General features: G+C 42.0%; 2 protein-coding genes across 4 annotated transcripts in view; both read right to left on the bottom strand.

Annotated features, from left to right (window-relative positions):
- The window catches only part of LOC115008002 (copine-9-like), a 170,984-nt gene that overhangs the window by 54,289 nt on the left and 92,453 nt on the right, over positions 1-24,242 (bottom strand). The gene's annotated exons all lie outside the window — the stretch shown is intronic.
- On the bottom strand, positions 6,474-7,881 carry LOC115008003 (protein ALP1-like). Its single transcript, XM_029431217.1, has 2 exons — positions 7,190-7,881; positions 6,474-7,081 (listed from the first exon to the last, which is right to left on the bottom strand). The coding sequence occupies exons 1-2, from the start codon at positions 7,662-7,664 to the stop codon at positions 6,636-6,638; spliced, it is 921 nt and encodes a 306-aa protein (XP_029287077.1). The 5' UTR covers positions 7,665-7,881; the 3' UTR covers positions 6,474-6,635.

Genomic DNA, 24,242 nt, shown 5'->3' with positions numbered 1-24,242 from the left:
TGCCCGAACCACCTCAACTGGCTCCTTTCAACGCAAAGGAGCAGCGGCTCTACTCCAAGTCTCTCACGGATGGCTGAGCTTCTCACCCTATCTCTAAGGGAGATGCCAGCCACCTGTCTGAGAAAACCCATTTCAGCCACTCGTTCTTTAGGTTATGAACCAACCATCATGAGCATAGGTGAGGGTAGGAACGAAGATCGGCCGGTAGATCGAGAGCTTCGCCTTCTGTCTCAGCTCTCTTTTCATCACAATTGTGCGGTAAAGCGAATAAAATACCGCCCCCGCTGCTCCAATTCTCCGGCCATGTCACGGGGGAGTATGGGGAAGACCCAAATGCAGATAGCCAGATGACGTATAACAAAAAGAGAGGTTTTTTTACCAAAGCTTAAAATATATAAAACAAAGTAAAACAAGTAACAAGTAAAACTGAAAACTCAAACCAGGGAAGACACATGGTAGCACGAGGGAAGTGTGATATGATTAACTCCTGATTATATTAATATGTATTTGATTTACTACAATTTGTAATAGTCAATTACTATATGTATTTGTATAATATTATATAATAATAATATAATACTATGTACTGAATGTATTCACTGCTCAGGACAAGAAATATTATATTAATACATGCTGGAGGTACTCCCTCCTGTAGGGGGCGACTGATGAATTCATGGAATGACATCAGCACTACGGGGCCAGTGGGGCCTGGCCCCAGACAACCAATGGGAAGAGGACAACCCCCCATGGAGGAGTATATGAAAAGTGTTTAGCTTGGAGGCGGGACGAGTCTGTGGAACTGCAGGAGAGAGAGGAGCGGTGAAGCAGGATCGTTCTCAGCTGAGAGTATTATTAGATTGATTCAACGTTCGAGCTCTAACTCCAAATTAGAACACGACAGAAGCACAAGGCAACATGGGTGACGAACCAACAAGGGACAGTGAGACAGATAGGGATAAAGAGAACAGGATACAGGAACAGAGCCAGGCTTTGAGGCCAATTAGACATAGTGGTAAAGAACCGCGTAATTATAAATTCCGGGTCCGTCACTTATTGCCGATCTTAATATTGATATTGCGGTTGGTTAAATTGTTAAACCTGGCTGGTTGGTTTATGTGTCTCACTCTCTCGAATGGACATTACCAATACATACATAATGGTAGCACATAAATATAGATTATTAAATTAACACTAGCTGCTGCAAAACCCTAACTTCTGCAGCTACTAGGCTAGGCTACTACGAGCAAGCAATAATGCTATGAGCATGCAAACTGTTGTTCATGTGAGCGAGCACGCTAACTGCCATTTATAGTGCATTCTTATCCTGCCAGACCTGAGCGCAGCATTTGACACGATCGACCATGACATCCTAATTAATCGTCTAGAAAAACTGGTTGGTCTTTTTGACTGTGTATTAAATTGGTTCAGAACATATATCAAAGGGAGAAAGTATTTTGTCAGGCTTGGAGATCATGTGTCAGAGAAGCATGATGCTCACTTTGGAGTTCCACAAGGGAGCTGCCTCGGTCCATTACTGTTCTTCCTATACATGCTACCACTGGGGGACAAAGGGAAGTAAAGTATCGACCAGAGAAGTCTAAAAGTTTAACACAACTCAAACAATTTGGGAAACCATAACGTGTTTATTTGCTATTTTAATTCAGCTATTATTATACAATTTTAATTCTGCTATATTATATTATTTTGATTCTGCTATTTTATCTACTATGTTATACTATTGTATCTGCTATTTTATCTGCTATTTTATCTGCTATTGTATCTGCTATTTTATCTGCTATTTTATACTATTTTAATTTGGCTATTTTTATAATGGTACTTCAGACTCATTTACATCTACACTGTGATTATTGTACTGTAAATGCTCTTATTCTGTCCTTGTACTAATTGTTATATTTTTGCTGTGAAGCACTTTGGGCTGCAATTCTTGTATGAAAGGTGCTATACAAATAAAGTTTTGTTTTTTTTACTGGCTGCAAAATTTGCATGCGCCACTGTCAGATGTATATTTTGCCACATATACAACTGCGCTGAATGCCAAGTGGCTGGGTCAGGGTTCATAAAGTGTCATGCAACAGAAATTATATCAATGTCTTTATTATGTTTCTAATCTAAATGTGACTTTTTCAAAATGTACTGTATTTTTTCAAAATTGACTAAATTTAAGTAATATGTACTATCAAAACATGTTTATTTTTAGCAACCGCATTTGAATATTAGACGACCCCACAATGGATCTCAACCCCAGGGTTTTGTATGTGTTTCAAGCTGATGACATACGTTTTTGTTTGCAGATTCATATTCTTCTCAGGGCCAAATCCAAGGAACAGCATGTATTACTTGCCACATTGGCTTTTTTCCGTTATACCACTGGGGGAGCCTAAATCAGTCATTAACTAATCTACAGTAATGAGATTTAAATGAATATATTCTCGTCTAAATCACTGCACGAAAAGAGTATGTGGGAAGCCCTTTTCACATACGTTTGTGTATTTTGCATGTCGGGCTGTTTTTCATAAAAAATGTTGTAGGTATGTTGAATGCTAAAATCTTACATACACAGGGAACATGAATACAATAATATTGTAGCATATCACTCATTTGACAAATTTTATCTTCATACCACACGCGGCTCAATCTATAAGAGGGTCTGTACATATGTTCTTTAGTGCACCAGTATCACATTTTCTTACAGCATGTTCTTTTTGAAAGCCCATTTTCATGTACGATACATGGTTCCATGGACTTTGTATGAACACATCATTTATACACCTTTTGCAAGTGCAAACCTTGTAGGTTGTTTTACATTACAGAGGAAGTACAAGTACTGGGGATTTACAACTAAACAACAACTAACATCTAAACAACTAAACAGTCATTGACAGAAAAACCAAGAAACAGATCTTGGGTACCTGCAGCACATTAGACAAAAAGTCTATCACGTGTATCACCACTTTAATCACTTCATTGTCTTAACAAGAAACATATATAAAAGATTTGAGAGTAAAGAGATTAAAGTAGGTTAAATCATACTGTATTCTTCTTCTTCTACTCCACAAGTCTGCACTTGATACATACATCCTACCCTCTGTCTACGTTGTTCCATTGCTCTCCCTGATAGTAATTAGAGCAGCACCCTTCTATCAAACAAAAAAGAAAAGTTAATTTGTTCATCTGAGTATGTGAACATGCCTGTGTTTGTGAAGGCAAGGCAAGATTGCCTCTCTATATATCTATATATGTCAAAATCAAATCAAATGTATTTATATAGCCCAATATCACAAATGACACATTGTTCTCAGTGGGCTTCACAGACTGTACAGGATACAACACCCTCTGTCCTTAGACCCTCAGACCACACAAGGAAAAACTCTAAAAGAAACCCCACAATTATAGGGCGAAAAATGGAAGAAACCTCAGGGAGGGACTGAGGAGGGATCCCTCTCCCAGGACGGACAGACGTGCAATAGATGTCGTGTGTACAAGATATACAACATAGTAAAAATACAACATCCATGTGACAGAACTGATGGTGTGATATATATATTATACAGTATATATATTAAATATATAAAGAAATTAAGTGAAAGTAGAGCATTTCTCTACAGGATCTTCTCAGATCCAAAATATTGGACTGATCTGAGACTGGCCCATGAACCTACCCAAACATGATGTGCTAAAACGGATGGTCAGACCCTGTCTGGAATAAACATTTAACAGCAGAACAGGACCAATACAATTTGGACCGTACCCAATTCTGGTTCTGGGTTGGTTAGTAGGAAGCAAGAAGACCTCTACCTTGCTCTGGAGTTTTTTTGTACATCTCAACTCTTGTAACTGTTGATTTTAGTGTCTCATCCATCCATTTTAGTCACCGCGACCTGGACACAGATAAAAAGCAGGCTAAGAAAGGTAGCCCAGATGTCCTTCTTTTAACCGTTTCCACTTATTTTTCCTTCCCACAAGGGAGTTCCAGACCAGAAACGGTCGGCTGTTTGTATAATTTCATTCCAATCACCCTGCCCTTGTGTCTTTGCCTGCTTCCTCCAGCTGTGTCCTGTTCGTGTGTCTGTCCCATTGTTCCATGTCTGTTTGTCGACTGAAGGCCCTGTCACACATGTCCGTATGGCGGAAATGTATGCCGCCGCATACGAAATATCGGCAATACGCTGGTGTGCGTCAAAGAGGAAGAGGGCCAAGAAGTCGGACTTCTCCTTGTCCGTTGACCATGAGGAGATGATGCTGGAGTTTCTCATGGAGAATCCCATCATCTGGGACTGCAAGAGGAGTGACTACAGGAGGGCGGACAAGCAGGGCAAGCTGTGGGAAGACCAGGCTGCACTCATGGGCAGAACCGGTAAGATAATATTGTTGTGTTGACGTTTATCTTTAACATATAAACATGTCATTAGACCAGTGGTCTTCAAACTTTCTGTGCCAAGGCACACCAAAGACCAAGCCGGGATCTCAAGGCACACTTGTGTTTATATCCGAGCAAATTACCCTCTATTACACATTTATTTAGCCTTGCTAGCTATTCTCCTTCACACTAGCGGACAGCCTTTGATGTGGCACACTCTAATACTTCCCACCATGCGCAATTGGCTTAAACGGGGCTCGCTTTAACAGGTGTCTTTCTTTAATGATTATTATCGTTATATGTAGTCATATGTAGTTATATGTGTCACATTGAACAAGTGCTTATGTTATTACATACACTAAACGCTTATGTTATTTAACTAATTAATATATGTGCACGTTTCGGTGTCTGCTTTGTGTATTTACATTCACTCCTCTGCGCTGCATCGCAAAGGGCAGAACTCTGCACAGACACACACCTACAGTCAGACACAGCGGAGGAAAGTAGAGGAGAGAACGTAAAGAATCCGGTTCTGGATAGGGGCCAACAGGGGCCAGTGCCCCTATAACACAGAGCCTGGACCAACCTGTGATTCATAACCTTGTGTATAGTTAAATGCTATAGGCCTAATTGTTTCACAGTCCCACGGCACATCACTGCATTACACTGATTTGTAATCCCAACAGATTTCCATCTTTTGGGCTGGTTCAAATCTCTGAGGGATACGAACACCCGTCTCCATAAGAAAAAGAGTGAGGATGGGGCAGCTGAGCTGCTGGTGGATCAAGGACAAGTTCGTCTTCCTGACGTCTGTTGTCCGACACAGGCGTGAGCCCTGCAAAAGTGTAAGTACTGCCCTAAGAATGACATATATCTGTGACCTCATTCTTTTAATGACTATATAATCTTCCGTCATATCGCTTATTCTTTGTATTATTGTGTCTTTGCAGATCAAAGCTGCCATCGATGGACATCCCGGTGACCTAGACGCTGCTGAAGCTGCGTGCGCGGAACTGCGGCTTGGCGGGTCCATGAGCAAGCGGGCGCAGGATGCCGAAGAGGCCCTTCTATCATCCTGCAGAGACCTGCAGGTCAGACAGGAGCACCAGCAGCCGCTCACCCAGCGTACCGCCTTCGCAAACTATGTGCGTGACAGCCTGGTGACCATGTCCAAGCGGAGGTAAAACTGGTGAAACTGGCCATGAACCACATCCTGTCCGAGGTGATGGAAGCAGACAGCGATGGCGATGAGCCCAGTGCTGGCCCCTGCCTGGGAGGACCCATCGTGCCAGATGTGCGTTGCGGTTTGGCACATTCATCCTCCTTGTCTGCGTCACACACCTCTTCCCATTCACCATGTGACGCCTACCAGCCACCTCCATGCATGTGGAGACACCAGCCCCAGCCAGCGTCAGCATGGACCTCCCAGACACCGGAGTATGCTCTGCAGCATATGCAGCAGCAGCAGAACTTTAATCAGCCGTCTCAACCTGTGCAATATCAGCGGTGCATGCCTCCTCCACCTCCTCTTCAGCCTACGTACCGCAGCAGCAGTTTGCCAAACCTGTCGGCAATATCAGGTGTAACGCACATTTCCCTAGGTTTGGAAGGTTGGAATGTGCTTCAGGACCTGTGTTCAGGTCATCTGAACACAGGTCCTGAAGCACATTCCAACCACCACCACCCAACAACAGGGAGGATGAGTGACTGTGAACAGGTGTTGCCAGGGATTCCATTATTGTATATATGCCATTATAATATGTTAATTGTAATAAAAGTTGTTGAATGGCTGTAATCCTTTCTTTTCACTATTTAAAAATGTCAATGTATCACCAATACCTATTCCAATCTCTTCTAGATTAATATGTAACATAACATGTATGTATTAACATATACATACATTAAACGTAGCTTGTAGTTCAGACTTCAATTTGGTGTCCTTTACAGTTAATCCAAATTGCATAAGTGTCTCTTTCCTGTTAATATATAGACATATAATGACATTGTCCAAACAATAATAATAACCATAATAACACAGAGTTAGATAGATATATTCATATTTTATTCATACATAATACTGTCATACAAACGTGTGTGGTCAACATATCAAAATATTCATATCCTAGATCATCCTGTATTGCCACGGAACTGCACCGCCTGGTGAGTTCACCCAATGTTTGATGAGCTCCCTCTGTGTCTTCCCGTCCATGGAGGCGTTGGGTGGTCCAGACACTCTGTGTGTCCTCTAGGTTCTGGCCTAGTCTCCATGCACCTGGGACATAATTGTGTTCTCTGCACGGTCAAGCTGCTGGTTCTGGAGCCGTGGGTGCCGCATCCTCATCATGTTGTGCAGGATGACGCATGTGGTGACGATGAGCTTCACAGTGGACGGGTGATGCTGCATGGTACTCAGCAGGACCTGGAAGCGGTTTGACAGGATGCCGAATGTATTCTCTACTACTCTCCTGGCACGGGAAAGCTTGTAGTTAAAGATCCTTTCCTCCTTTGTCAAACATCGCTGCCCGTACGGCTTCATCATGTAGTGGCGTAGGGCGAAGGCATCGTCACCGATCCAGTAGTAGGGCACATCCTGGGTGCCGTTGGGCATAGAATCCGGGTCAGGGAAACCTATGGTACCATTCTCGGCGCCTTCCTTCAGCTCACAGTGGTTGTAGATCTGAACGTCTGACGCTGACCCCATACCTGCAAATACAGAATAACAAAAGTGTTACCTCAAACAGTAGATAACTATAGGCTCACACCACATATTCATCAATCATAAATTGTGTGATTCATATTGCAAATACCCACCACCGACATTTGCCCAGTTGAACTTGTAGTCCGCATCTACTAGCGCCATCAGAACAATGGAGTAGCATCCTTTGTAGTTGTAGTACATGGACCCACTGTTTGGAGGACACCGGCACGCAATGTGCTTCCCATCAAGTGCCCCTAAGGTGTGGGGGAAGTTCCACTTGGTGCGGAACTCCTCGGAAATGGTGCGCCATCCACCAGGAGTGGTGGGGCAGCTCATCACCTCCTCCAGGTATTCATTGATGATTGCCTGGAACACCTCTCGGACGATGAGTGACTGGGTGTTGTGAGGGACACTCCAGCCAAACTTCATCGATGCATACCTGCTCCCAGAGGCAAGGTGACGGAGAGTCAGGGCAAGCTTCAGGCCAGGCTCGATCGGCGCCCTGTAGCATACCTGGGTATGCTGCTTGGTTAGCCTGGGACCCCCTCTGGCTAGTAGCTCGTCAAACATCTCGGGGGCCATCCGCATGAAGTTGATGAAGGAGGCGTGGTCCTCGTTCCAGAGCTCCAGCAGGAGTCGGTCGTATATGCCATACTGCCGTCACCTCTCCGCATCCTCCATGCCCTCTTATGCTGGGTTGATGTATTCAGCAAGACGTGCTGTGAAGAAGTGAGGATGAGCTACTCACGGGGACCCTATTTATACTCTAACCCCAATACACTCCAGAAATGCTAGCTGTACTGTAGAAACACGATTAATAGGTCACTCCGTCGTCGTGAATGGGTTATCCACTCGTTATCAATAAATCGGCTGTTGGGTTCACCGTCACGTATATCAACGTATATGTATATATATATATATATACGACTGCCGTACTTCTGACGTCATCACGTATGTCTTACGTAACTTTCCGTATGCATGAAACTATGACCCACACGTTGGGTACGTCAGAATATTTTGAACATGCTCAAAATATGTTTACAGCTTCAGCGTTCAACACCATACCCCAGTGTAACACGGCGTGTTCCTCACGAATACTACTTATGTCCAACATACTCCTAATTTATATCGACGCACACCAGCGTAATGCCGTGTATTTCGTATATATAATATGTAAATTAAAGATATGGCGCATCAATATACACCACAAGTGCATACTTTTGGCTGAATAATGAATAACGGTTTCAACTGGTTAGGTCAGCATCCACAAAAGGAAAAAGGTGCACCAGAGAACTGAAAGAAACACGGATGCCTTTATGACATTTTCCTGGATTCATCCAAACTTTCTCTTTTTCAACACAACATCAAATGTTGTATTTGTACTATGTTGTTTATCCTGTACATACGACATCTATTGCACGTCTGTCCATCCTGGGAGAGGGATCCCTCCTCAGTTGCTCTCCCTAAGGTTTCTTCCATTTTTCCCCCTTTAATTATGGGGTTTCTTTTAGGAAGTTTTTCCTTGTGCGATGCGAGGGTCTAAGGACAGAGGGTGTCGTAACCTGTACAGTTTGTAAAGCACACTGAGACAAAAGTATAATTTGTGATATTTGGCTATCAATCAACAAATCAATTTGATTTGACGCCGGCATTCGTTTCCGCCATACGGACCTGTGTGGCAGAACCATTACGTTATATATTAGTCGAATACGTTTTGTACAAGTATGGGATATGTTATGTATGCGTATCAATCTGTTAGACATACGACTCTGTGTACGTTCCGGATCCAATACGATCCGATCAAAAGACGTATTTGGACTCTGACAAATTGTGGGCTGTTTTTCGTATACGTTTCCGCCATACGGACATGTGTGACAGGGCTTTGAGTTACCTGGTGTGTTCGGTCTTGCAGCGCCTATGTATCCTGGTGTTCCCTCTTGCTCCCTCATACTCCCTGGTACCATCGTTTCCAGTTCCTGGTTTGTTCTATCAGTTTTAGTTTTTTTATATTTTTGCAAGCTTTGTTAAAATAAAGTTCTCTTTTTTCGTTGCACACTCGTCTTGTTTACTGCATTTGGGTCCTCCCCTTTACTATAACCGTAACAGATTGTACCCTGTCACCAATTCAGTTTGTGATTGTCATAGACAAAAGCTCAAAGTCGATTTAAGAGAGGTTAATAATTGTTTTGAATACATAATTGATTACAAAGCATGTCAGGCAGATGGTGTAACTCAACATGGGGGTATGGTATGTTGACAAAACTCTTTTGAAAAATATTTTGATCCACAAAGATAGAGAAGAGAGCTTTTTAATTGGCAATGAGTGGGCATTGTGGGTAATTCTCTTTATGCTGGTACTTAAGTGGATTATTGAGGAGTTTTAGTGCATATAAAGCAACAGGAAGAAAACGGGAAAAGACGGAAAGAAATTTAATTAAACCAGCTCAGAGTCAGACGCTTGACCATTCCATTAACATTTATGTAGATTGAGCTGTTGTGTAAAATCGTTCTTGTTGCTCACAAAAACTTGCATTCTGTATATATTCCAGTCAAGTGTAGGGGTGTGCGAGGATTCCATTTTCATGCAATGATTATTGTGTCTAAAATATCATTACACAAGCAATCTGCGCATCCTAAAGCAGCAACATTTCACGTAAAAGGCATTTTGCTCGTTACATCTCAGCACCCATAAACTATTTGTGCTTCAGTAGGTGGACTTGCTAATTTTAACATTGCAAGCCATGATCACGGTAGCTAAAGGTAGATTGACACGGAGACTTTACTTTGCCTGGCTATTCACAAGCAAGCTTGATTGGTCTTACCGTATGTCCTCTGCCTTTGTTTAACTTGTAGTAGGGTGCTCTCGAAGCTAAGCTAAATGAATCTGCTAACAAAGGCAGGAGAGCTGTATTGTGTTCAGTGCCCTCTCGTAAAGACAGCTACGGTGATAGTGGTGAGTGAAAAATGTTGATGTGTTATTACATCAGTATTTTTGTCTACAGTTTATAGTAAAACCAGATACTGGTACACCCATCTCTAGCTTCCCCACATAGATTTATGGCATGCTGGTCTGCTTAGCTTTTTAATTTGCAATTAAAACAAATTTTGAACAGTGATACATATTGAGGTTAGATTTTGAGTCTGAATTTTATCAGACAGAGGAACAGTACAGTATGTGCAAAATCCACATTGCTTTTGTCACAATATGCATTGTGTCATCTCAGATCCAAAGTGAACAGTATGGACAGAGCACTGGTTGAGACAACATTCTATCTAGGTTAGACCCAAAGCCCAGCAAGCAGCTATTAGGTTGTCTTGAATAATAAATGGACAGTAGGATCGAGGTTGAGCATCTAGGACAGGCTGTGAAATACAGAGGAACACGTTCATCATTGAGTTGTGCAAACCCGGCCATAATTATTACCCCTCAAATAAATTACAAAGGGAAATTTCTTCAAGACTGAGTTTGAGAAGTGGAGTAGTACGATGGTGTAATTTATGTCCTGATGTGGAAAGCTGGTGTTTTTTTAAGAATTTGAAGTCTCAGTCAGGCTCAGCTTATTGCATATGTATCCAGACTATTTTAGGATATAATCAATTAAGAGAGGCAGGAACTTAGCTTTTTGATTGTAATATAATTGTGTACATGCTAACTAGAGCAAGGGTCTTCAACGTTTTTCAGGCCAAGGACCTCAAACTGGTGTAGCGTGGAGCAGGGACCCCCTACTGTATACATTTTATAGAAGAGACTTGAAGAGGTCTGTGCGACGGGGGGGGGGGGGGGGGGTTAGTTCACCACTCTCCTTTCCTCCACTCTGTCTCTGACTGTAGGTGTGTGTGGCAGCCCTTTGCGAAGTACAGCGGAGGAGGGAATGTGAATGGCAAAGCAAAACAAAATTCTAAAAAAAAACAAAAAACTTAAACATTATTATTTATTTTTTTTAATTGCTTTATCTACAAACAATTTTGCGACCCCCCTGCAGTACCTCCGCGGACCCCCTGGAGGTTGTGGACCCCCTGTTGAAGACCTATAAACTAGAGGGTTATTTGAGGTGCTGGCCTGGAGCTGAAATAAACAACCAGAAATAAATCTCCAGAGACACTCTGACCTCTTTATGCTGCTCCTGTGAGGGAGTTGATGGAAAGAGTGACAGAGGGAGATACAGAACAGGGTTTCCCACTCCTAACACATTACAGAGCCACATTGGATCTCATTCGAACAGCCTTTATAAACTTTATATGAACTGGTTTAAAAACACAGCAGCAAAGTCTGAGCTGGATCTTTTGAACTGTTCTGTTTTTTTCCTTCTTTAACAAAATACCATTGTGGGTAGGGGTAGTGAGCTATTGAGCATGTATGAACCCTGTGAGTATTATCTTTGTTGAAAATATTTTTATTAATTCAAATTTCCAAACAAAAGTTAATTTGACATGGTTAATTTATATATAATTCTAAATAATTATGTATTTATATACATTCTGATGGTTACTCATGGGTCAGGAGTCTAAGAAACTAAAGAGAGAAGGTTTGTCTCTATAATACTAATTGATTGAGTGATTCATTACATTTATTTGATGATTAATACAACACATTTAACACTGCACTGCAGTCATTACATATGTTAATAGTCACCAAGGATAAAAACACAATAAAGCCCTAATGCTTATTTCCATTGTGGTCCTCTAGTATAACACTTAACACTTAACACACCATTTGGTAAAGCAACACAATAACAAGACAGTAAGTGCAGACAATACAATCAACATATAAATGGCTATGTAGCTATGTCAACATGCTCTTATCAGCTTGATCATAAAAATATATTTAAAATAGAAATGTATTATGCTTTGTGGTACTTTGTAACCATTTATTTAATGTCACTTTAAGTGCTCTATGAAATGTTTCAGAATATTCCACTGTACTGCTGCACTGTAGAGAAATGTGTTTTTAACCATTATCATAAGGGATTCGTAAGCATAAAGCCTTGGCGATTCACCGTGAAACAGGGTGGTGATGTCTAGTGCAGGGGTGGGGAACCTCCGGCCTCCAAGCCATATACGGCCCGCGAGACCATTTGATCCGGCCCTCGAAGTAATTCATAAACGCACGCAAAAAAATCCACTAGAAAAAATTAAAATAAAATCTAGATGGTAATAGAATAAATCGGGCGTTTTTCCTAGCCAAGGTCAGGGTCCTTGAATACAACACGAGCGGAACATGTCATCACGTGGTCACGTCATGTCAAAAAACTTCAATATTAAACTAGACTGTCATGGACATCAGCGAACGCAGCATGGCGAGTGTAAAACAGAGAAAGCTGGACGCGGAATATTGCCCTTTTCAGGAGAAATGGACGAATGATTATTTATATGGGGAAGTAAAAGGCCAGTGTGCCTAGTTTGTGTTTTTATGGCATCTCCAGCTAATTGTCTATTTGAACAACGATCAAACACCCCACTGTGAAAATTATGTTCAATGTTTATGAAAGCCTGAGCATTGAATGTGTCAAAAAGCCTGTTTAGGGAAAGGAGAAAGGCCAGGAGAAAAAGGCATGAACAGAAGGACTTACAAGGTGTAAAAATAATTTGAGTGAAATATGACACAGTATATTACAAATGAAAAAGATTATAATGCTCACAAAATAATTCTCACAACAATTAGGTACATGCTTGCCGGCATTGGCGTGGAGGTTCCCACTCTGAACGAGCTCAATATCAGGGAGGAGACCAGCAGTGTAAGCGTTGCTCTGTTGATCTGCACACCTGTATCGATCTGAGAATGCAAGACCAAAGATCTGAGACAGCGGCTGTGTGCCTAGTTTGTGCGGACGTGCTTGCAGTGATGAAAATAATCTTGAGAGTCATTACTGCACGAAACATGTCAAACTGCACGAGCAGAAAGGACGAGTGCGTTTGGATAAAGTTAACGATCTTCGGCGGAGTTTGGGTTCCCAACGAACAGCTCTCTCCAGAGCGGAACATAACAACATGGAAAGATAGATAGATAGCACCACACCAAGAACAGACTATTGCATCACTGCTGTGCAATTATCATTGCCATGTGCAATATTCACTTTATTTTCTATCAACCACTTGGTACTTAATATTTTTTGTACTGCCTTTTTACTTCATATGTGCTTTTGCTGTGACAAGATACATTTCCCCGTTGTGGGACTAATAAAGGATTGCTGATTTCTGATAAAACAGAAAGTTACATGGATAAAAAAGTTACTTTTTTGCACAGCATAAAAGAAAGGTGAAATGAATGGGCTGCGTCTTTAAAGAATTTGCAGAGGTTATGAGTTCAATAATTAGTATGGCCCTCGAAGGATGTAATAATAAAATAAAATGGCCCTTGATAGGAAAAAGGTTCCCCACCCCTGGTCTAGTGTTCTGGTGGTATGCCTTTCAAACAGAAGGTTGTGAGTTCAATACCAGGGCTGCCACTATTGTGCCCCTGAGCAAGGTACATAACCCTAATTTTCTCCTAGGGAGACTGTCCCTGTAGTTAGTTCACTGTAAGTCGCTCTGGATAAGAGCGTATGCTAAATGACCTGTAATGTAATAAAGAGCTGATGGTTTTGATGAAGAATGAATTCAGATTGTGGACCCAGTTTAGAGGTGAAATACTGCCCCCTATTTCTTTGGAGCAGGTGGCTCAGAACTAAACATTGAACATTTAAAAACACATCAGTGAGCTACACTGTTGCATTTGCTGACATGTTCCTTCAGTACCATGATCACACACTGTAGTTTATTTGACTCAATTCCACATATATACCTAATGAATCCACAGCTGAAAATAGTTTGTTGTTTGCAATCATCTGTCTCGATTGAATTTGCATTAAGATGCCTCTTGGACACCTCTTTGGTATTCTGGAGACATGCAACTTGTAGGACAACCCCGGGGAAGACCCAGAACACGGTAGGATGGATGAATGGATAGATTGATTTGGTGAACTTTTGTCCCATATCCACCCTTAAACGACAGTAGCAAAAATTATGAATATCATCCAAACTGGAGATACAAGAATACAGCAATGATACGAGGGATCACTCAGCCTCAGTGCCACCCAGTCAGTCAGTTAGTGAGCCTGAATAAAATATGCTGATCACCTGCAGGGTAAATGCCGCTATAAATAACCCAAGCCTGTAAAAGCCTCCCCTCAAAAAACCCTCAAAATCTCTCCCGTCACTGATGCCAGGTGGAGCGGCTTTCTTGGCCAGTGTCTCCTCACAGCACTCGTGTGACAGGGAGACGGTGGGTGGCTTTCTATGGCATCTCCAGCTAATTGTCTATTTGAACAACGATCAAACACCCCACTGTGAAAATGATGTTCAATGTTTATGAATGCCTGAGCATTGAATGTGTCAAAAAGTCTGTTTAGGGAAAGGAGAAAGGCCAGGAGAAAAAGGCATGAACAGAAGGACTTACAAGGTGTAAAAATAATTTGAGTGAAATATGACACAGTATATTACAAATGAAAAAGATTATAATGCTCACAAAATAATTCTCACAACAATTAGGTACATGCTTGCCGGCATTGGCGTGGAGGTTCCCACTCTGAACGAGCTCAATATCAGGGAGGAGACCAGCAGTGTAAGCGTTGCTCTGTTGATCTCCACACCTGTATCGATCTGAGAATGCAAGACCAAAGATCTGAGACAGCGGCTGGGGGAGCAGCAGCAGGCTGAAGACGGGGTTGAAGGTTGGAGTTGATAGGCAGACAGCGTTAGCAAGCCAGCTAGCTGACAAGTACTCTATATTACATAAATTGAATGAAGCGTAAAGCAATGGAAATCCCTGTAGTGGAGCATGAAGTGTTTTTGTACCTCCCTCACCCAAATACTGTGAAGTGATTCACTGAATTAAAAACTGATTCAGGTAGAGTATTGGTGGAATTATTTTTTGACTGACTGATGGGAAAATACAGCAGGAGACAGGAGGTGAACTACTGATGAACTGCTGATGAACTATAGATCAATCAAAGAACAGTCCTCATTTGATTGATCAGCACATCTGTTATTTACTGTAAACAAGCAATAAACCAAGGACGACCTGATCTGAATCAGTTCGTTCCTTTGGTCTTCTTGACTTCCTGCCCTTAGAATTAGGTATACATACTGAAGCAGGGACAGTTGCTCCTCTGAGCAACACAACAGCATTACAACCTGTGTGTGTGAGTTTGATCATCCTTTGTATGTATAAACTCAGCTCCTTCTTGCAAGAATATAGATTACAACTCTTATTTGATTTGGATCCTGACTGTGGTGTTATTAAGAATATTTTTCCAACACTGACAGAGCCACTGATCAGTAAGCCACTGATTGGCCAAAATGTTTAATTGATCAAGAGCAGACCCCATGACACACTTTGAAAGACACCCCCCTCCATTTACATAATTAAGCAGAAATGCAAAAAGGTAAATTATTTGGAAATAAAACATTTAAAAATAAAGACACTAATGTACATGTGCAATGTATGGCATGGAAGCAAACCAGGAAGAGAACACTTTTCTGAAAAAACCTGTACTCAACCCTGACACCCCAAATAACCTCCGACCAATCTCCAAACTATCCTTTCTGTCCAAAGTTTGGAAACGCGCTGTAGCCTCTCAACTCAAACATCACCTCTCTGGCAATGAAACATTCCAATCTGGATTCCGCTCCAAACACAGTATGGAAACTGCACTCCTCAAAATCACCAATGACCTTCTCCTCTCCTCTGACGCCGGTAACCTCAACATTCTCGTTCTCCTCGACCTCAGCGCCGTCTTTGACACCATCAATCACTCCATCCTGCTCACCCAACTTTAAACCACCTTCAAAATCACCAGTACTGCCCTCTCTTGGTTCAAATCATACCTCTCTGACAGGCACCAGTTCATCTTCATTAATAACTGCAAATCCCTCACTGCTCCCCTCCCCCAAGGTAACCCCCAAGATTCAGTTCTCGGCCCCCTCCTCTTCATCATGTACCTGTTCCCCCTTGGTCACATAATTACTGCTTTTCCGAGGATGTCCATCTCGTCATCTCCACAAAGTCAATCTACACCGCTACCCATTGTATCCTGACAAACTGCATCACTGAAATAAAGTGCTGGCTTCAAATCGATTTCCGAAAAAACTAAACTGTGATAAAATCTGAAATCATCATCATTGGACCAAAAACGCTCACCAAATCCACCCTCAACATCGACGGTTCCTCAGTTTCCACCTCCCCTCACATCTGTAATCTTGGCATCATCTTTGATCAAACCCTCTCATTCCACCAACACAGCTCATCAAGACAGCCTTCTTCAACCTCAAAAACATCGCCTGTCTCCGTCCATCCCTCTCCTCCACAGCTGCAGAAACCCTCATCAATGCCTTCATCACCTCCCGTCTGGACTACTGTAACAGCCTCCTCTATGGTTCACCCTAAAAAATCATCAATACTCCAACACATCCAGAACTCCGCTGCCCGTCTTCTCACCCACTTCCGGACCAGGACCACATCTCCCATGTGCTCTACAAGCTCCACTGACTCCCCATCCCCTAGAGAATCCAGTACAATATCCTCCTCATGAACTACAAAAGCCCTCCATAACCTGGCCCCATCCTACCTGACTGACCTCCTCCACAGACACACTCCCACCATAAGCCTCCTCTCTGCTGCTGGCAATCTCCTGGGTGGGAGCAGCGATGGAGAAGGCCCTGTCCCCCCAGGATCTGAGCTTGGTCCGGATGGGGGGACAGGGCCTTCTCCATCGCTGCTCCCACCCTCTGGAACTCTCCACCTCAAACCCTCAGAGACTCCTCCTCTTTACCACATTCAAAACATCACTCAAGACTCACCTGCTCAACACAGCCTTCAAACACTGACCGTCTCTTCTCCTTGTCCTCCCTTTATGTTTGTTTATATATTTATTTATTTTTTGTATTACTCACTCTGTTAAGCGTCTTTGAGTTATTAGAAAAGCGCTATACAAGTATAATGTATTATTATTATTATTATTATTATTTTATGGTGTATGCTGGGTGAATTTTCATTCAAATGAAAAATGGCCATCTTGAAGACCTATGCATTTCTCAAAATAAAATCGATGCTTGTAATAGTTTGTGATCAGCTGTGGAGCACTTTGTGGAACTGGGCGGGACTTATGATCTGTAAGTTCACCTCCTACATGTTAGCTGTACTCTTTTCTTTAAAGGTTTAAACACTCGTTGGTTATCCTCCTGTCACCTCCACAGTTTGTTTTCACTTTTCTCTTTTGCTTCCTGTGTTTTATTATTGATGTGCAAAGACATCATTCAAAATTAAACTGAGTCCCAAATAGTGCACACCCCAGTTGTATGTCTTTCTGAGGGATACACTGTACTGTATTGCATTCAGTCTGTTATCAGGAGTCTAAGTGATTTCAACTCAGATTACAAAGAGGAAGAGACCAGAGAGCATGAAATGAAAGTTTCATCCACTTTGTTATATTTAAGGTCTTCCCCTCATTGCAGAGGGTATGGTTTAATTAAGAGGGTTAAAGCCAGTGGTCAGTAATGAGATGTAGAAAATGCTCAGGGGAAGGGAGATGTGAATGAGGGACAACATATTTCATCTCAATCTTAATCTTATCAGGTTTAAGAGGCCTTCACGATGGAATGGAATTACAGGAATTTAAGAGGCAGCAAGTCTCCACAAAGCTGCTCTTCACTCTTCTAGCTGAGAGCGGAGAAAACAAGAATAAAGTAGTTAATAAAACACCCGACATTTCGAGTCAGACTATTGTGCCTAGTCTCAGTGAGTCAGTGTAATAACTTTGTGAAGTGCAGCGTTGCATGATATAATTTTTAAACACAATCTACATAACAAACAAAGCACGGTTGAGTAGACTGGGCTTGTGTTTTAGTAGGGTGGGGGATTGAGTGGTGGTGACGGTGTATCCTGTGCGTCAGCTAAAGGAACTGTAATGTAATGTAATCTCTCAGCTGTCAAGGATTTACAAAAGATGAAGACCTGCTGAAGGTGTGAAGAGAAGACCGCTCTGATTTGTTTTTAGAATGTTAGTGAATTGGTTCTCAAGGCACATACAGTATATGTGGCTCTGATGGCCAGATCACAAAACTGATTGCATCCGTCTGGGCTCCACGGGCTGCAAATTATGACACATGAAACTGTATCCATAAACTAACATAAACACATATGACTTTATGAATGGACAATGTTTTGCTCATCTTCACAGGCCTTCAATCCAGCCGACCTCTCACTCACACAGATCTCCCAACACTTGAAGCGATCAAGGATCAGATGAATGCTACTGCAGCATGTTACACCTTCTGTAAAACAGCATCGATGAAATCTGTGGAGCTACTTTGCTCCTGTCTCTTCAATGACACATTTAGCTTTTATGATATCTGAGACAAGAGTCATAATGCTTTGTTGCTTGAAAGTTGTTATGGGGCGTTTGCTGAGAAGACTGATAACCCACTCACAGAAAACCTGGTCGAGTAGTGTTCCAGTGTAGGAGTATTTAAAACAACCCTAGGTGTTGATCAGGGCCTGGAAGTTAAGCTCTACGTTAAGATCTATCTGGGAGTTACATAGCAACAGAAAATGATGGCACAATGAATAATTGCAGACATGGTAGAGAGATGAGAAACCTGGAAACAGACTTTCAGGAGTTCTGTCAAGGTTCACCAGCTTCATGAAACCTTTTACCCCACAATCTGCTCCCAAGAGTCCCCACAGACTTAATTCAAAGCTGATCTAATTTCCATGGCCCTGAGATGTTTCTCTATCACAAACTACAAGCAGCAGCCACAGCCTTACCACCCAGAGTCTGCCACACAGGGACTCAATTCTCCTTACAGCCGCCTCTCTGAACATCTCAAAATAAATAAGAATCAGACAGACACAAGGTGACAGTCAGATCAAAACACACACTTCTAGCTCTGTCAAAACTCATCCAACAACTCAAAGGCAAAACTATATGCTTTAATGTTACTTTTAGGCTGTAATGAGAAGCTTTCAGAGGTAATGGAATCATCAGATTTATGTCAGATGAGCCTTAAACACGAGGTGGGCCAAAAACATTGGTCACAAAGTAATGCGAGGGTCTGTTAACAGGCAGGAGTGTATGGGATTGATCAAAGAACTGAGCTCATGCCAGTCTGCTGTATCAGTGGCAAAACATCAAGCATCCATCTACATATGGCTTTTTAATATTTAATCAGACGGACTGCCAATAGAAAGAGATTTATATCTGAGAGGCAAAGCTCTGATTAGGCGCAAAAGTTAATAAAGTGTGCCAGCTGATATGTGGGCTGCTCATTAATAACCCTTTTGTCAAACCTCAGATGACTATACTGTGTGAAGTATTTGTTTTTGCTAAGATCAATAGCACAACTTTGTCAAAAACTGCATTTGAGGACCAAAGTGGAATGAAGCGAGGAGCTGTGTGTCAACAGATATCTGCAGAGCCAGAGCACACAGGAGGCCAAAGAGGAAATCAGAATCGCCTCTGAGGGACTGAAGACCTCCCAACACCTCCCTCCACCATGCACTCCTTCAAATCTGAGAGCAGAGAGAACTTCAGACTCACTGCTGTTTAAATACAGAGACAGGCATGTGTCTCTCCTCAACAGATTCATGTGTGATCTGTGAGGCAGCTGAGGAGAGCAGAGAAACCCCAGTTGTTTGTGATGTCATTAAAAAGGACGAGAGAGGAAATAAATAATTCATAAAGCAAAGGAATTAGTTCTTCTTGTATGTAAATAGAATAATAATAATAATAATAATAATAATAATAATAATAATAATAATAATAATAATAATAATAATAATAATAATAATAATAATAATAATTTGTGTATTTAATCTGACTCTGTCTGACTGTCAAAGAGTCACTATTCTAAACACTGCAGTAATACAAGTGTGAAGGAAGTATTTCACTGACCCGATATATAAAATAGAATCATGAGTGCACCGCTTCTTCTGTCTTCACAGACACATGCTTTGAGGGTGGACCCGATGATGCTGGTTGCTATGGATACCTTTCAATCATTGCAGGTCATGGCTCTCTGAGACATCTCTTGATGTCAGCAGGGAGTATAGTATAAAAAGCAACAGCGAAATTAAACTTTCCACTGGGTTTGTTATGAAAGGTTTATATATATTATCGTTTTAAATTTGAAATGTATGTTTATTTTGATTATTTGAACATGATTCAAAATCATAAAGAAACAAATCCAAGTGAAAGTTGGCTTAAATACCATTAACATTTTTTTTTTAAATCTCATCAAATGCCAGAATAAATACTTTGTTCTTATTGCTGGTTTAAAATATGCAGGATTTAGTCAAAAAAAAGGTTGTGTGGCGCACCTATCATGATTGAGCAGAAATGTAATCTGAAACTGATTTCATTATTTATACCGTATCTATGTACCTATACTGTGTATATGTACCTATACTGTATCTACTGCATGTACCTGCTGTCCACAGGTAATAATAATGCTGGGATTGGCTTTTCAGTCGATTCATGTTTTCTTTTACAAAATAGAGAAGGGAATTAGATCAAAGTCACTTATCAGTAATTGCTGTTCATGAACAGTCATGTCAAGTGTTACAGCAGCCACAGTAGTTTAATCAGAACTTGATTGTGGAGTACATCACCAAAGCACAGGAGGCGGTTCAGTTCAGGTCAGCAGGTGGGTGATTGATATTACAGTCCCATATTTGAGCCCGTGAGGGCTTTTAAACTGCCTACACAGAGGAGTGTGAGTTGTGACTTTGGTGCTTGAGGTGGGTTTCCCTAGTAATCCTGTCCTCCACGCGTTAAATGCCACAGGGCTTTCTTCCTCTTCACACCCAACGTCTGAAAATAGATCCTCGCTGTGGTTCTGATGTCATCTTAAACACAGGAGAATAGAGCAGCATGGTGGAAATGGCTCACCCAGCTGGATTTTTCAGCAGTACAGAGCATAAAGTACACTTCATGTTCTCCGTTGCCGGGGAAACCCATATGCCATTAAAAGAAGATCAATATACTGTTAGAATTTCCGTGTCTGTGTGTGATTTCAGCTACGTCTATTCTTTAAACTTAAACCTGTTCCAGTACATTACGTTGTGCCATGGGTACTCTGCTCCTGTCTCAGGATATTATTCCTGTTGCCGTTTCTGATACAGTGTTCTAACCGTCAGATGTTTGTGTGTACAGCAAACATTGAGTATAAATTGATGTGTCAGTGTGCTTCATCATTTAGAGCTTCTGTATATACAAACCACTGACTACTGTCATCTACTGTCATCACACGGATGATAATCAGGGTATGAATATGTTATATGTTTAAATATGCGTGGTTCTAATTCACAGTCAGGTTAGAAGATTTTAGCTCTTTTGTCCAGTACAGATTTTTTTTTTTTTTTTTTTCACAAAAATGTTTATTAAATTTTCAACAGACAAAGAAAGAAAACAAGCAAACAAGGAGAAAATAAAATAAATGACAACAAAATACAGAAAAAACAAAACAAGTGGTAATCTAATACAAAATGGAGTACATGCTTATTTAGGCAAACATTCAGAAACAAAACATGTTCACAAGAGATACATAAGTCAAGCTCGGAACTGCATTACAGTGTACAATGGGAGCCAGAGCCTTCAGCCATCAAGCTCCTCTCCAGTGGAACCAGTTTCCAGTTTGTGTTCGGGAGGCAGACACATTCTCCACATTTAAGAGCAAGCTAAATACTTTCCTTTTTGATAAAGGTTATAGTAAGGGCTGGCTCAGGTTCGCCTTGGATCAGCCCCAAGTTATGCTGCTATAGGCTTAGACTGCCGGGGGACACCTCCCTGCACTCTCTCTTCTTCTCCCTCTCTATCCGTATGCATTTATGTAAATATATGTTACTAACACAGCATCCGGGGCATCATCGCCGGAGTTTCTGTGTGTCTCATGTGGCAAGTTGCCACTGATAAAGTTTACGTCAGGATTAGGAATCGTGGCTGTGCCTGCTGCCCTGGTCCTGCTGGACACCGGGAAGCCTTTTTTTTCTGGATACATCCATACTTTCTCTTTTTTCAACACAACATAATTTCTGTCAAATGTTGCATTTGTACTAAGTTTATCCTGTACACACGACATCTATTGCACGTCTGTCCGTCCTGGAAGAGGAATCCTCCTCAGTTGCTCTCCCTGAGGTTTCTTCCATTTTTTCCCCTTTTTATTATGGGGTTTCTTTTAGGAAGTTTTTCCTTGTGCAATGTGAGGGTCTAAGGACAGAGGGTGTCATATCCTGTCTGTAAAGCACACTGAGACAAATGTATAATTTGTGATATTGGGCTATATAAATAAATTTGATATGATTTGATTACCACCGCAACTAGTCTTCCACTTGATCATCAGCTAAGTCCAAGTCTTTAACATTGTTTATAAAGGGCCTCCATATATTCTCAAATATATGCTTCTTAGCCTTTAAAATGTAAGATATCCTCTCTAATGGAAGGCCTGATAACATTTGCCGTAACCACTGAGTAATGCTTGGACTGTGAACGTTTTTCCAAAACAATGCAATACATGTCTTAGCATGAAGCAAACTGAGGTCCATAAATGCTCGCTCATTTTTACTATATTTATGTTTCTCTCGATATAAACCCAACAGAAAAAGCTTGGGGTCCAGTAAAATCTGTTTTGAAATAATCTTCTCTATTGTACCTCGTACTTCTTCCCAGAACCTTTCAATCTTTCTGCACTGCCATATACAATGAAACTGTGCACTTTGTGTATATATCTGGAATGTTTTTGTTGTATCGGTTTAAATCCACCGGAGTCACATACGTCCGCATCAACCACTTATACTGTATTAGTTTTAAAGGTCCTGGATAATTTTAAGTCCCTTTGATTCCAATATTTTAAAAGTTGCGTCTGCTCTACCTGGTACAAACAAGTGATTACTCCATATTGGATTATATGGTGATAGTGAATGCGGCTCTTTTAAAAAACTTTTTACATCATACCATATCTTTATCATATCTTTTACAATTGGATTTTCGAGTCTCTCATGGATGGCTGAGCTTCTCACCCTATCTCTAAGGGAGACGCCAGCCACCCGTCTGAGAAAACCCATTTCGGCCGCTTGTACCCGTGATCTCGTTCTTTCGGTCATGACCCAGCCTTCATGACCATAGGTGAGGGTAGGAACGAAGATTGACCGGTATATTGAGAGCTGAGCCAGCAGGCAAAGCTTTTCGTCACAACGGTGCGGTAAAGTGAGTGTAATACCGCCCCCGCTGTTCCGATTCTCCGGCCAATCTCTCGCTCCATCGTCCCCTCACTCGTGAACAAGACCCCGAGGTACTTGAACTCCTTCACTTGGGGTAATGGCTCATTCCCTACCCGGAGTTGGCAATCCACCAGTTTCCTGCTGACTGTTGAAGGTCACAGACCGATGATGCCATAAGGACCACATCATCTGCAAAGAGCAGCAATGAGATCCTCAGGTCACCGAACTGCAACCCCTCTCCTCCACGACTACGCTTCGATATCATATCCATGAAAATCACGAACAGGATTGGTGATAAAGCACAGCCCTGGCGGAGGCCAACATTCACTGGAAACGAGTCCTGCCGAGTATCCGGACACAACTCTCGCTTTGGGCGTACAGGGATTGGATGGCCCTCAAAAGTGACCCCCTCACCCCATACTCCCGCAGCACCTCCCACAGTATCACCCGGGGGACCCGGTCATACGACTTCTCCAGATCCACAAAACACATGTAGACCGGATGGGCGTACTCCCAGGCCCCCTCCAGGATCCTTGCAAGAGTAAAGAGTTGGTCTGTTGTTCCACGACGGAATCCGCATTGTTCCTCTTCAATCAGAGGTTCGACTACCGGCTGAACCCTCCTTTCCAGTACCTTGGAGTAGACTTTACCAGGGAGGCTGAGAAGTGTGATACCCCTGTAGTTGGCACACACTCTCTGGTCCCCCTTTTTAAATAGGGGAACCACCACCCCGGTCTGCCAACCCCTAGGCACTGTCCCAGACTTCCACGCAATGTTGACGAGGCGTGTCAACCAACACAGCCCCTCAACACCCAAAGCCTTCAGCATTTCTGGACGGATCTCATCAACCCTTATGGCTTTGCCCCTGTGGAGTTGTTTGACTACCTCAGTGACTTCCATCAGGGAAATTGACG

This window comes from Cottoperca gobio, chromosome 5, assembly GCF_900634415.1.
Source record: "Cottoperca gobio chromosome 5, fCotGob3.1, whole genome shotgun sequence".
NCBI lineage: Eukaryota > Metazoa > Chordata > Actinopteri > Perciformes > Bovichtidae > Cottoperca > Cottoperca gobio.
The sequence above is the reverse complement of the archived record's forward strand: the minus strand, read 5'-3'. Positions and strand labels throughout refer to the sequence as shown.

Excerpts from the sequence above, each read along its gene's own strand:
- LOC115008003 (XM_029431217.1), bottom strand. The coding sequence starts at position 7,664 with ATGCGGATGGCCCCCGAGATGTTTGACGAGCTACTAGCCAGAGGGGGT. Across the intron at positions 7,082-7,189 it reads CAACTGGGCAAATGTCGGTG|GTATGGGGTCAGCGTCAGAC; the intron begins GTGGGTATTTGC and ends CTGTATTTGCAG.